Below are 14,396 nucleotides of genomic sequence, written 5' to 3'. Positions count from 1 at the left end.
ACTGTTGTGTATACTTTTTGTGTCTTTTTCCTTTTTTCTTTCTTTCTTCTTCTCTTTTTCTCTGTTTGTTTTTGTTTTCTGCAGGGTTCCGGGACGCCATGATCCGATCGCCATTGGGAGTGGAAATTGCTGGTTGCTTTGGGCTTTTTTCTGCTGAGCGTGTTGCGTTGATACCGCCATGGCCTCACCCCTTTTGAAAATACATTCACAAAATGTTCAGGGCTTCAATTCGCCTCAGAAAAGGACTAAAGTTTTTCATCACCTCAAGTCGCAACAAATAGATGTGGTATGTCTACAGGAGACCAGGTTTTCTCAGTCCTCCGCTCCGCGTTATCTTTCACCTCACTATCCCATCTTTTACACGGCCTCGGCTCCTGAGAAGCGTCGGGGTGTTCTGATAGCTTTTAAACGCAATCTCCCCTTTGTCTGTGCTCGGAATATAGCGGACCCCACGGGCAGGTATTTGCTTTTGCAAGGCACCCTCTGGGACCAGGAGGTTACCTTTGTCTCTTACTACGCGCCTAACCGTTTCCAGCATAAATTCTTTTCGCATCTTTGCACCATTATTTCTCGACACTCTAAGGGTCTTCTTCTTGTTATGGGGGATTCGAATGTTACCTTAGATTCCACACTGGATAGGCGCTACGCACAAGGAGCGACCCCCTCTCATGACTTGGTGCTGGAGGAACGTATGCGCTCTCTTTTGCGGACGGCGGGGCTAGCGGACGTCTGGAGGGAACTTCATCCAACTGAACGCGACTTTACGTTCTATTCTAACCCTCATGACAGTTTTTGTAGAATTGATCATATATTCATGCAGGTCCAGCAACTCCCCTCGGTCCGGCGGATAACTATTCCCTCCTCACCCTGGTCAGACCATGATCCTTTGGTACTCCTCCTTGCCCTTTCCGGGTCAGAACGACGCCCTTTTCATTGGCGCATCAATGACTCTTTACTGGCCACTCAGGCTACCTGCCAAGAAATAGAATTCTTCTTACGGACATACTTTATGGAAAACTCGGGATCGGTCTCTTCAGCAGTGCCCCTATGGGAAGCGCATAAGGCCACGGTGCGGGGTCATGTTATACAGCTGGCTGCAGTCCGGAAGCGGGAGCGGGAACGTCGACTCTCGGAGCTTCATTCTCTCCTGGCCTCTGCGGATGCGCGTTGGAAGTCATCTCCATCCGTGGCCCATAAACGCGCTCGGGACGCTCTGGCGACAGAATTGGACCTCCTTGCCTCTTTGGAGGCGGAACGAGCCTTGCGTTGGACCAAACATAAATTCTATTCCTGTGCTAATAAGCCCGGTCCCATGCTAGCCAGGAAACTCAATTCTGTGGGGAAACCCCATAAACCGATTCGGCTTCGACTTTCCACGGGTGGCTGTACTTCTAATCCCCAGCAGATTGTTTCCCGATTCTCGGACTTCCTTTCGCGCCTCTATGCTGCCCCAGATCCCTTCCCTGTGGCCCAGGCAGAGGCATTCTTTCAGGACCTCCATCTTCCTGGATTAACCGAGGCAGCACAGGTGGCCCTCAACGCAGGTGTCACCGTACCGGAAGTGCTACAAGCAATCAAATCTTTACGGTCCACCGCGGCCCCAGGTCCAGACGGCTTCTCCGGTCTCTATTATAAAAAATTCTCAGCCCTATTGGCGCCCTTTTTAGCTGCCTACTTTAATGAGTTACGACAGGGCTCCTTGCCCTCTCCGGACGCACTTAGGGCACATATCTCTATGATTCCTAAGACGACCGCTGATGTCCAGGAACCGCAAGCCTTCCGGCCCATCTCTCTTCTTAATGAAGACTTGAAAATATTGGGCAAGATCCTTAGTTTTCGCATCAATAAATATTTGTGTAGCCTGGTCCACAGGGACCAAGTAGGGTTCGTCCCCGGGAGGCAGGCGGGTGATAATGTCCGTAAGGTGGTCCATCTTATACATTTTCTGCAACAACGGAAAATCCCAGGATTCTTACTGTCCTTGGACATATATAAAGCTTTTGATTCTCTATCCTGGGAATATCTGCGGTTTGTGCTGTCTCGCTGGGGTTTCGGGGTTTCTATTCTCTCTTGGATTCAAGCCTTGTATTCCTTTCCTTCGGCTTCCGTTAAATACGCTGGGTATTTCTCGGATCCCTTTCCTGTTGGGCGAGGGACGAGGCAGGGCTGCCCGCTGTCCCCGGCGCTCTTTGTCCTGGCGCTTGAGCCACTGGCTTTAGCGCTCCGGACCGACTGCAATGTATCGGGGGTTCCATACGCGGGACAGGAGTTTAAGCTGAGCCTCTTTGCGGACGATGCCCTCTTGACCCTTACTAATCCTCTGACGACGCTTCCTAATTTGCAACGGGTTCTTGAGCGCTTTTCCTTGATCTCGGGTCTACGTATTAATTTGGATAAAACCGTTGCTCTCAATATTACTTTGGCTTCAGATTTGGTTTCGCGCCTACAATCCCACTTCCCTTACCGGTGGGCTTCCTCTTCTCTTGAATACTTGGGCATTCGCTTGACCCCCACCTATGACTCCCTTTTTGCTGCAAATTATTATCCTTTGCTTAGCTCCTTATCTTCTCTTATGCATTCCTGGCAATTTCCGCACCTGTCTTGGATAGGACGGGTTCATTCAGTGAAAATGACCATCTTGCCGAAATTGTTATATTATTTTCGCACCCTCCCAGTGCGGGTTCCCCCTCATTTTCTTCGGTTGCTTCAGGCGAAGTTTATGCGTTTTATCTGGGCCAATAAGCATCCCAGAGTTTCTAGAAATACGCTCTTTGCTCATAGACTCCAAGGTGGTCTTGGGGTACCCAATGTAACTAAGTATTATCAGGCGAGCCAAATTGCCCCGCTGTCTATGTTGCACGCTTCCTCCGATGTTCCTCTCTGGGTCCTGCTGGAACTGCCTAATTGTGCCCCTATCGCACTATCGACACTTCTATGGCTTCCCCCTGCCCTGCGCCCTACGGCGCTGAGTCCGATGTTGCTCCATGGCCTACGAGTCTGGGACTCGGTACGTTACTCCAGTGGCCTGATGTCACCTTTCTTGCCCTTGCTTCCAATCGTTAATAACCCTCTTTTCCCGCCGGGTCTAGATCACCCGAGGGCATTTTCTTGGTGGGTGGCTCATGGTTTCTCACAGGTGCGACACTTTTTGATTTTTCGGTCCTTTCCCACCTGGAATGTCCTCCGGGAGTCTCGGGATGTTCCCCCAGCGGAATTTTTTCGGTACCTTCAATTGCGGCACTGGCTACTCTCGCTGAGGGCCACTTCTGCTTTCCCATATCAGACATCTGCCTTTGAACGGCTTTGCCAGCAGCGTCCGGGCGCCCCGGGCCTTATCTCCCTTCTTTACGCAGCTTTGAACAGATGCTCGTCGCACACTTCTCTTTCATATGTAGTTCAGTGGGAACGCGACCTGGGAGTGGCTGTGGATCCGGAGGACTGGAATAAAGCCTGGTCACTCATAGCTAAATGTTCGTTTAATACGACCACGCTGGAAGCAGCCTATAAGGTATTGTTTCGTTGGTATAGGGTGCCGGCTCGTTTGGTCCAGGCTAACCCTGCCTGTAGTGATCGATGTTTTCGGGGTTGTGGCCATCGTGGCGATGTACTGCATATCTGGTGGTCATGCCCGAGGTTGGTTCGTTTTTGGTCTCGTGTGTTTGGCCTCCTTTTCACTTTGTTTCATCTCTCCATACGCCGGGATGCTCGGTATGCTTTGCTTCATTGCCCCATACCGGGCCTCTTGGCTCGTCAGCAGCGATTGGCTTCCTATTTGTTTTTATCGGCCACTAAGACAATTGCCCAGGCCTGGAAGAGTCCGTTTGTACTTTTTCAGGGGGTGCGGGATCGTATGACTACTATGATGCTCAATGAACAGATGTCGAGTATATGCAATGACTCTCAACATAAATTTTTGAAAATATGGGAACCGTGGTTGCAATATGCCTTTCCCACGCTCCCCCCGGCCAGTGTAGGGAGGTGATGGAGTTTTGTATTGGCGCTCATGGACCCTTGCTCTCTGGTGTGTGTTTTTGTTTTTTCTCTTTCTTTCTTCTCTGCTTTTCTTCTTTCCTTTTCTGTTTGTTTTGATGTGACAGTGGACAGCTGTCTTTAGTTGCGATAATCTGAGTTTCACTGATGTTATTGTAACCTATGTGCCATTGATAGCCCCTACGTGGGCATACGTTTTGCCTTATTGGAATTAGAGCGTTGTCTGCTCTATTATACATTTTCTATCGGTGCAATTGATAGCCCCTGCGTGGGCGTGTTTTGTTGCCTCTGTTTTATACTGTTTAAAATTAATAAAAACCATTGAAATACAAAAAAAAAAAAAAAAAAGGTATCTCTAGGCAAAAAACATTGTTTTTTTAGTTTTGTATAAAGTGAGGAAGGGTTAAACTGTTGAATTTCTATTGCCCTCTGTGTATCCATTAGGGTGAGTCACACCTCTCTTTGTACTGGTGACCATTGTCACCGAAAAAGAAAGTGAGGGTTAATCCAAGCTGTCCCTAGAACAGGAGGTAAGGGGAAAGCTGATGGGGACACCTGTTCCAGATGCTACTGTCTAAAAAGATAACTCCCCTCACTTTCTTTCTTTATGTTGCTTCTCTAGAACAAAATGTGAAAGCAAATGTTACCTGTTGTACATAGACAGCAAAAATAAACCCTAGCAGAGGTTTTAACCATTCTCTACTTTATCCAAAGCAAAAAAAGCTTACAGTTTAAATGTATCACAGTTCTTGTTTAATTAACCATTATTTGGCATGCCTGTTATTATGTTACATTATTTTCTATAATTGTATAAGGTATTTATTGATCTGATTTTTGGTTGACTGATTCCATTATTTTTAGGAAGGGTTATTGTCGGGTGAACCTGGTACTGATGATGGTCGTTTTTATTTCCACCTGGGGGATGCCCTGCAGAGAGTTGGAGACAAAGAGGTATAAAATCTCCCTAATGCTTCAGAGTTCTTTCCATAGCTCCAAAATTAAAATGTTGGCTCAAATATTCCAGCCTCCAGTGTAATTACTGTATTTGTAATTGGCATGTTACACCATGCGTCCAATAAACATACTTGATCTTTCTTTGGGTAGTACACCAACTTTCACATTTGACTTCTATATAGTATACTTAAAATGTGACTGAAAGTATAACTGCAGTTTCACTCAGGAATATGCATTGATGAATAGATGAACAAACTGAATAGCATGATTATAACTGCAAAAATATAATAATAAAAGTAAATAAAGTTATTAATTAAGTGCCTCACTTGAAAATTAGTTAATCAGTGGAATGAGGAGCACTGCATTCCATCACTTAGCAGGAAAGGAATGTTTTGTCTTTAAATGAAATAAAGATGAGCTTCTACACCAATGAAGCAAATCTACGTTTCCTGACTGTAACTGTAGTAAGTTATATGTAGCTACCATCAATTGATTGCAAACTTGCAAAAAAGCTTCTGGGACAGCCCCATATAAACCCCTCCCACTCCCTTAAGTGTCCTTAAGTGAGGGACCTCTTTTATCTCGTGCAAGTAGCTTGCCTTCCATGATGGAGATTTTTTCTTTTTGTTGGATTATTTCTTGGCTGAATCTTCTATCACAGTGACTGCACCATAGCCTTTTAATTGCAGCTTCTTGATTGGTTGACTACTCGGCAGTACCTTGGACCATATCTGGAACCCACTGCAGTGGAGACAGAGGGCCATCCTGTAACATTGCTCAATGCGTTTGACCCTCCTGTGATTATTCCCCATGACACATAGTGCAATGTTTGGAGTTACTGCAGAATTCTCTGCATGGGGGGGGGGTAATGCCCATCCTGGAGGATGAAGCCAAGAAGGGGTTACCCTCCCCTTATTCCTGCATCTGACTGCTCAGTCAGGACAGAAGCCCTCTAAACATTTAGGAACCAAGCTGCCCCTGCTTGTTATTCCTTGGCTAAGTTTACTGGTGGCGGGTCTGGTATCTCTGGGGTTAACAGTGCACCAATTCTGGAGGGCACCTTTGCTCGCTCTGTTGGATATTGACTCTTTGGCCCTCTAGGATGCATGTGCAGCTGGGTGATGTTAATGCATGCTCGGCCTGTGGAGCACACTGTGTCTGTGTAGCCTTGCTTTGGAAGAGACTATGTCTCCCTCTTTTGCTGCTAGATGTGATCCGAGACACATCTCCTGGCATACAGGGCATAGGTCAGTGGTGATGCTTGTACCCTAGGTGGCAGTCTATAAGTTATGTACCAAGGCATTCCCCACTCCATTACATCAGGGATTGTGAGTACCCATTCTGGGGCACCTTTTGTGGACATGGCAGATCATAAACAGAGAGACAAGGGTCAGTAGTAGCTGAAGCTCGACTTATGGCCCCATGTGTTAATACTGCTGTACATGGGCCATGTGCCATATCTTCTGATTACTGCCCCCTTTCTAATGCCCTGCTCGCCTCTGGTCATTCTGCTGGACCGCATGTCATGACTTCACCCTCTCTTTCCATGGAACAATTTTCTGCCAGAATGTCTGAGTTCATGGGCAAAATTTTGGACCTTCTCAAGGCCATTAGCAGCAAAAGTCACAACCGTACCACTATTGCCACCCCTCCACACTCGATCTTTGATATCACTATTGAATCTGATGAGGCTTTGGAGGAGAAGAAGGATGGAGAAGAGGAGGGTTCCTTGATCTCAAAGGCCTTAGACCGGGAGGATGCATCCATTGCTGATGTGTCCCCTAAGTTGAAGGAAATAACTTCGATGTTTATAGATGCAGTGTGCTCTTGCCTGGAATTAGAGCGGCCTGAATCTTCACACCCCAAGGTATTCAGTATAGCATCTCTAAAACTCCATAAACCAGCTAAGATAAGTTAAGACCTTTCTGGTCCACATACTAGTTCAGTCTGCCCTTTATGGAGACAGACCTCACACTGAGAAGCTTTTCTTTCCTTCCAATCAGTTTGCTCAATAGTATCCTATTGCAGAAAGCTCTTTGTTTACGTGCATCCTGCTACTTCCTGCCTTGGGCCTCTTAGACTTTCAGCACCAGGTCCAAGACTGGAAAGTTTTTCTGTAAGAAGAGTCTTCCAAACTAGCTAGGTCAGGTGCTAAGTCCCAGTGAATGGGTGCCCCCACTTTTTAGAGGGGGGGACATTTTTCTGAATTTTTGGTTTCGACACATTTCAGACCTGTGAGTTCAGAGTGTTGTTTCCCATGGCTACAAGGTGGAGTTTTTGTATTTTGCCCCCCGTTTCATGCACTCAAACACACCCCATTCCCTATTTTGACAAGCAGATCTAATGGCATTTGTGCAATATGGCATTGTCGCCCCCATTTCCACAGCAGGGAAGGGTATTAATTAAAACCTTTTACAGTCCATTTAATTCTCAACTTGTTCCTGTGGGTACACAAGTTTTGGACTGAGAAAGTGAGGTCAGTCATTGCTACCTACTCCTGGGGGGATATTCTTGGGCTGAACTTCATGTTTTGGACTTCTGCGCCATCCACATTCCAGGTGTTAAAAATTGACAGCCAGATCTTCTCAATTGTCAGTGACTGGATCCAGGGGAATGGGCTCTATCCAGAGTTTATTAAGACTTTTGCCATAGATAGAGGGCACTGGACGTAGAACTCCTGGTGTCAAGTTCAACAACAAATTGGGCATGTTTGTTACCAGGTCCAAGGACCCTCTTGGCATATACAATAGACGCTTGGAGGACTCAGTTCAGTCTGATCTCTACCCCTGTTCTCCAGATTCTTCTTCATCTGCTTCACAGGATTGAGAGAGACGGTGTCCTGGTGATCCTCATCACCTTGAAGTGGGCAGGAGAATGTACAGTAGTTTTTCAACATTCTCAGACTCTGGCACCGTTCGGATCTTCCATCCCAAGGAGCAGTGTTTCACCCTGCTTTTCAATAGCTTTGACAGCATGGCTGTTGAAAACATGGTTCTGAAGGATAAGAGGCTCTGGAATTCTATCAATCCTATCTTTTTGAATGCTAGGAAATCTACTTCTCAGGTTTACCATTACACCTGGAAGTCCAATTTTGCTTGGAGTGAGGCAAGGAAGTTTCATTCCTGGAAGCACTCGTGAGCTGTATTCTGTCCTGCCTCCAGTAGGGTATAGACAAACACTTGGCCTTGAATACATCAAGGGACAAATGTAAACCTTTGGTCTCTGACTTTATTGTGTGGACTTTTGTTTAGGGTGTAGCTCAGATCTCTCATCCTCTGCTGTGCCTTCTAGCCCCTTGGGAACTGAGCCTGATTCTCCAAGCTCTGCAGAAACTATGTTATGAACCTATTTGAGGCATTCCATTGTCAGGTCCTTCATGCAAGGTGCCCTTTCTGGTTGCTATTATGCCTACAAGAAGAATCTCTAAATTGGTGGCCTTTTCTGACACTATTTTCATGCATAAGATGCTGCAGACTGCTATTTGAGCCTTCTAATCTTTGGGTTGCTATATGGGCCTGATGGCATTGTTTGCTTTATTGCCCACTATTCTGTTAAACTACTTTTGAACATCCCACTTGTATGATCAGGAAAATAGGATTTTTACTTACTGGTATGATCTGTTGCCTGGAATACAATACGAAACACAGGACCCTTACTTCAGTTCCTATGATCTCCTAACTCCTAAAACGCAGGCTAGCTGGGAGTGGGATAGGTTATATAGGGATGCCCCTAAAGCTTTTTTGCCAGTTTGATTATACAAAGAGGTACACCAATAGGATGGTATCTATGGGTGTATTAAAAGTATCTATTGTGCCAAGTCCTATAACTAGCAATAGTTATAGGACTTGGCACAATAGTTACAATAGCAAGTAGGAAAACATAGATTTTTGAGGCACCATACACCATAATTAAAATACAAAGCATACTTTATTGAGGTTTAGTATACATAATACATACATATATATCATAAAAAATAAAAAATAAACCAGACAGTCAGGTTCTCAGAATAATGTAAAGACATGGAAGGAAATGGTCCAATAAAGGGCTACGTATGTTCCTGAATATTCTGTACCCTGAAGGTCAATACAAATATAGCTCTACATGTTTTACAGTAAGGATTTCTTCTTCAGGAGCTGAGATGTCATTTTAAAAATGTGTGAACCTTACAAGTTAGACAGCAAAGATAGCGATGACTGGCAAAGGGGTGGGTACCAAGGCAAATGTGGCAACACGTATAAACAGGGTCAATAGTATAACGATTTGTACAGAGTAGTCCAGGCAGATAAGACACCAAAACAAATCTATGGGCTCAGATAAAATATCTTCAAACAATATTACAAGATGTTCAGGGCATCTGTGTCTTCAAGATTCACACACAGGTTCCCACAAAACATCAGCTACTAGAATAGGACAGCATATGTTCCAAGCTTGGAGGAAACAATGGTAAACCAACAGAATGCCAAGAAGACTGTTTAGTGATTCAGGGTAGCCAACAAGCCATTAAATGGACAAGATACAGTGATCAATAAGAATCAGGCAGACCTGGACATCGAGCGTTTAACCAGCAGAATTGGACACATAATTGTGTGTATATAGTGGAGGGGTTGTATATTTCAGAGAGTGTACATAGCAATGTATATATTGGAGCATGTACAAATAAGTGTATATATGGGAGGGTGTTACAGAAATGTGTATATTGGAGTGTATGCATGGGTGTGTAGATCAGAGTGTCCAGAAAGGTGCATGTGTATATTGCAGTGTTTATATAAATCAGATGGTGTACAGAGCTGTGTGTAGGAAGAGCAATGTGTATATATCGGAGTGTGTACAAACCAGTGTACATAAAACAGAGAGTGTACAGACAATGTGTGCATTTTGTAAATAGTGGGTGGGCTGGTTGCCTTAAAGAAGGAAGTTGTATAAATACACCTCTTGCAGTGTAATGCTGTTTTTTAAACTTTGTCTTGAATGGGGTAATAGTAAAAGCAATGTATTTTCCAGGCATACACGTGGTATGAGGTTGGCTACAAGAAAGGACATTTTGCATCAGTCTGGCAGCGATCATTGTACAATGTAAATGGACTGAAAGCTCAACCATGGTGGACTGCAAAGGAAACTGGTTACACTGATTTAGTGAGGGTAAGCATTCATTACAAATCGGGTTAAAGAGCCCCAGTACTGACTGTTGTGATGATCACTGCAACATGTAATATATGTACCTTATAGCTCCTCTTCATTGTATGATCTCCAAGTCCTGTGCTGGAGAATCCTCTGGTGAGTAACCATAGGAATCTACAGCTTTCCATTTCACTAAGTATCAGGGAAACCTTTGACACTCATAAACATGAAGGGGCTGTCATCAAATTCATTTTTTTATTGTATTTTTTTTCAAGACAACACAAGAAAAGATAAAGGACAGGTATAGTGGTTAACTGTGACAATTATACATTGGGCTCCACTCCGAAACCCGTCTAAACAAACATTAATGCTCAGTGTAAGAGTCCAAATGACAATAATAGTGACAGAATCCCAGCAGACCAATACAGTACAAAAGGATGCCAGATTCCTGAATAAACAGTAAGTTGTACCAGGGACAAGTACAACTATGCCTCAACAGCAGGGAATGTTCAGAGTGGGAGACCTTAGGTAAATTGGGAAAGGATTCTGGGAGGGGGTATATCGTACAAGGAGATCAGACCACCTTAGTGTATAAGGGAGGATTCAAATAGCTCAGAGAAGTCAGACCGCAAAATGTTGAAGGATGTATCTGAGCTAATGTTGCCATAACTGAGGTTGCCAACCAAGCAGACCATACTTTCTCAAATTTAGTGAAGCATCCCCTGCTGCTGTAAGCACCCTCATATAATGGAAGGTCCAAATTAACAAGTGCCTTCTATTTGTTCAAAGGGAAGTGCATGTTTTGCTAATTTTAAAGTGTATCTAAACCCCAAAAAAAATAATTTTATGCATTACAGCTTACCAGTCTTTAGATGTTTAGGTTGGATTTGTTTTTAGGCTAAGAACACTATTTGCAAGTACAGAGAGTACATGTTCTCATGAAAAATGCAGTGTCTTTGCCACTTCAGTGAGTGCTTTAGGAAAGCACAAAGAACCTTATCATTCCTCCTGACATCAGTGTTTTGGCAAAAAAAACGCTTTACGCTTGTAAATGCCTATAACACATTTAAGAGCGGCAGGCACTTGGCTGTTAATTTATTTCATTGGCCAGAGTAATATCTTATTGTGGGCATTTAAATGAATTAACGCAAACATGTCTGCCTTTGTTCATCTCCATTACATATGAGATTAATGAGACTAGTAGTTTACACGATAAGGCCTTATGTACACTGGACATTTTTAACATAACTGTTAGGAGTCTCTGGGCGCTTAGCATTAATGCCAAAACACTGCTGCTACTGTATGCGCTTGCAGTGGGGTTTTTTTTTTCTGCCTCTGAACGACCTTGCCTCTAAACTTCCCTGATGTGGGCATGGACACATAGGCTAATGTGCAGCGGAGTTTAGAGGCAGGAAAAAAAATGCCAGACACCCCTAACAGCTATGTTAAAAACGTCCAGTGTGCATGAGGCCTTCTTGTGTAAATGACTAGTCTCATTAATCCCATATGTAATGGAAATGAACCAAGGCAGATATGTTCGAAGTGTAATGTGTGTAGCATCCATGGTTCCTACTGTAGATACAATGAACGAATGCATGTAGACATGATGGGACAAGGAAGTGAGATAATAAAGGAAAATACCTAAAAAAGAAAATGATTGCAGCCAGGACATCTATTGACTGGTCAGATGCAATTTATTATGTTCTTGGGTTTATATAGCGTTGGTCGAGATGGGGTAACAAATGCCCCAGTGAAACAGCTAAGAAATTAGTTTTACAAGGTGTTTGCATAAAGACTCTACGAGTCAGGCTTGACAAATCAAGGGGACAGTTCTGGCTTTGACTTTTCTGTAGGTTTAATCTATTTTTAATGACTTCTCCTCTGAATCGCAGTATGCCACTGAGCTAAGAACATAGGGTTTGATTTCTTACCACCTCTTGACTACATTCCAGTAGTGAGTGAAGGACCACATATCGTGGTTATAAGAGGCTGAGTTTGGCTTTTCAGCTGAGTTGTTCTGATCACCAACCCAAGTAAGCTTTCCATGCAACTCTTGTCCCACTTTGCCCAAAAAGAGATTTATTTTGTTTGGAATTGGTCTTTAACAATTTGACTGTCACTGACTTGTGTTATGAGGTCATTGCAGTAGCCGAATAGCATTACTCAGTTGCTTGGCACAACTCATATCAGAGTCTCCATCCCACAATGCTACATGGCCAGACCCTAGTCATAAGCTGTCTATAACAGCTGGAACACCTGTTGCCACATCTCTACTGAGGAACTGCAAGCCATTATATGCTATTTCAACTTCACCCTGCCAGCACAGGCTGAAACCTGCATTTCTTCATCAGCTGGAGGGCTGCAGTCTACCCAAGTCTAAACTACAGAGCTCATTCATGCAAGAAATTAGAATTTTGTAATCAGAGCCCTATTGTTCTGTAATTCAATGTGAAACCAGCTGTAGAATAATGCGGAAGCCATACTTTTTCTTATATCCTCAATTGGCACTTCACAAACTATGAAAATGCACATTTATCACTCAGAAACATTGCCCGTGAATAATGGCTATGTATATATTCAACAGATTGATTAGTAGACACTAAGTGGTGTCCTCACTATTCTCTTAATGTATACTGCAGGTGGGACATGGTGCATTAGACACGCTGTACTAACTTTCAATATATTATATACCTGGCCACACTTTATAATGAGATTCTGCAAAGTACTTCGGCTGCTGTGTTTAAATCTTTCAAATGTTTAGCTCTCCTCCATGCTAAATTACTTTTTTCTTAGCTGTATTTAAGGATGCCAGAACTGACTTCTATAGAATTTCCATAGGCATTTTGTAATGAATAATGTATGTCTGAAATTCAAACAGGCTGTAATATCTATAGTAACCAAGTATATTCTCCCTAGCCAGTTATGTTTTAGAGCAGGGGTCCTCAAACTCTTTAAACAGGGGGCCAGTTCACAGACCTTCACACTGTTGGGTGGCCGAAGTATAGTTTGAAAAAAATGAACAAATTCCTATGCACACTGCACGTATCTTATTTGTAGTGCAAAAAAAAACACAGGAAAAAACAATACAATATTTAAAATGCACTGTAATGCACTGGACATCAAACTACACTGTACACTGTAATGCACTTGACACTGCAATGCACTTGACACTGCAATGCACTGTGCTCAGTAACGCACTTGACACCAAAATGCACTTTACACTGTAACGCACTGGACACTGCAATGCACTGTACTCTGTAATGCACTTGACACCAAAATGCACTTTACACTGTAATGCACTGGACACCTCAATGCACTGTACTGTGTAATGCACTGTACTCTAACGCACCAGACACGGCAATGCACTGTACTCTGTAATGCACTGGACACTGTAATGCACTGTACTCTGTAACACACTGGACACTGCAATGCACTGTACTCTGTAATGCACTTGACACCAAAATGCACTTTACACTGTAATGCACTGGACACCTCTATGCACTGTACACTGTAACGCACTGTACACCAAAATGTACTGTACACTGTAACGCACTGGACACTGCAATGCACTGTGCCTGGTGTGCTCTCCTCCCCTCCTATTGCTCCTTTGGCCGCAGTGGGTGAAATCAGGGGGCTTCCAGGCTGCCACTCGCTGGGTCCTCGCGGCTGAGTATCAGTGAGCATCCTAGCTATTTTTTTTTTTTTTCGCCCAGCCTGGCAGGCTGGGTAAGTGTCTTTGGCGGGCCGTATCTGTCCCGCAAGCCATAGTTTTGAGGACCCCTGTTTTAGAGTAAAAGTGAGATTTGTTGTTAAACTATTTTAGACCAGGTTTAGAAAGGACCCAGGTTTCATTTGAGGACAATAACTTGTGATATCTTCAGAATCCGTTTTACACACTCCCAGCAGTAAACCTATGATTGGGAAAAAAAAAGTATGACAGAAGTTCACACCACGTGCTTTCCAGTGTGGTTTTTTTTTTTCAAAATTTATAGTAGGTTATTTGGTTTCCAATGGCATAGCTCACACCAGTGCGGTCAGTTCCAGTTCCAGAAAAAAAATAGAACTGCTGCATTTTTTCTGCACTGAACTGTACTAGAATGGGGTAAAATGCATCAAAAAGGCATGGAAAACCATTTACTTACTGCCCTCACTGGAGCTCCTTCTCCTCAAATCTAGCATACAAGTACAGAATAAGCTAACCACCTTCATATGGTACTCCACTGACTTTTGGATAAGAGAACAAGTGTACAGTAGTTGCATTGTGGGATGAGAATGGGCATGGCTATTCTTCATTGCCCCGGAGAAAGGCTTTGCAAGTCAGACCAGATGAAGAG

The 14,396-nt window shown here is 43.8% G+C and overlaps 1 protein-coding gene across 3 annotated transcripts in view; it reads left to right on the top strand.

Moving 5' to 3' along the window:
- The window catches only part of ASPH (aspartate beta-hydroxylase), a 257,770-nt gene that overhangs the window by 215,048 nt on the left and 28,326 nt on the right, over nucleotides 1-14,396 (top strand). For all 3 annotated transcript variants that reach the window (XM_089685319.1, XM_089685317.1, XM_089685318.1), the window contains 2 exons: nucleotides 4,852-4,941; nucleotides 9,946-10,083. In XM_089685319.1, the coding sequence (XP_089541445.1) occupies nucleotides 4,852-4,941; nucleotides 9,946-10,083 (228 nt within the window). The remainder of the gene's footprint in view (nucleotides 1-4,851; nucleotides 4,942-9,945; nucleotides 10,084-14,396) is intronic.

This window comes from Staurois parvus, unplaced genomic scaffold (assembly GCF_062004578.1).
Source record: "Staurois parvus isolate SC_StPar_1 unplaced genomic scaffold, SC_StPar_1.0 ptg000371l, whole genome shotgun sequence".
NCBI lineage: Eukaryota > Metazoa > Chordata > Amphibia > Anura > Ranidae > Staurois > Staurois parvus.
Note: the sequence above shows the minus strand (reverse complement) of the source record. Positions and strands in the feature narration are given on the sequence as shown.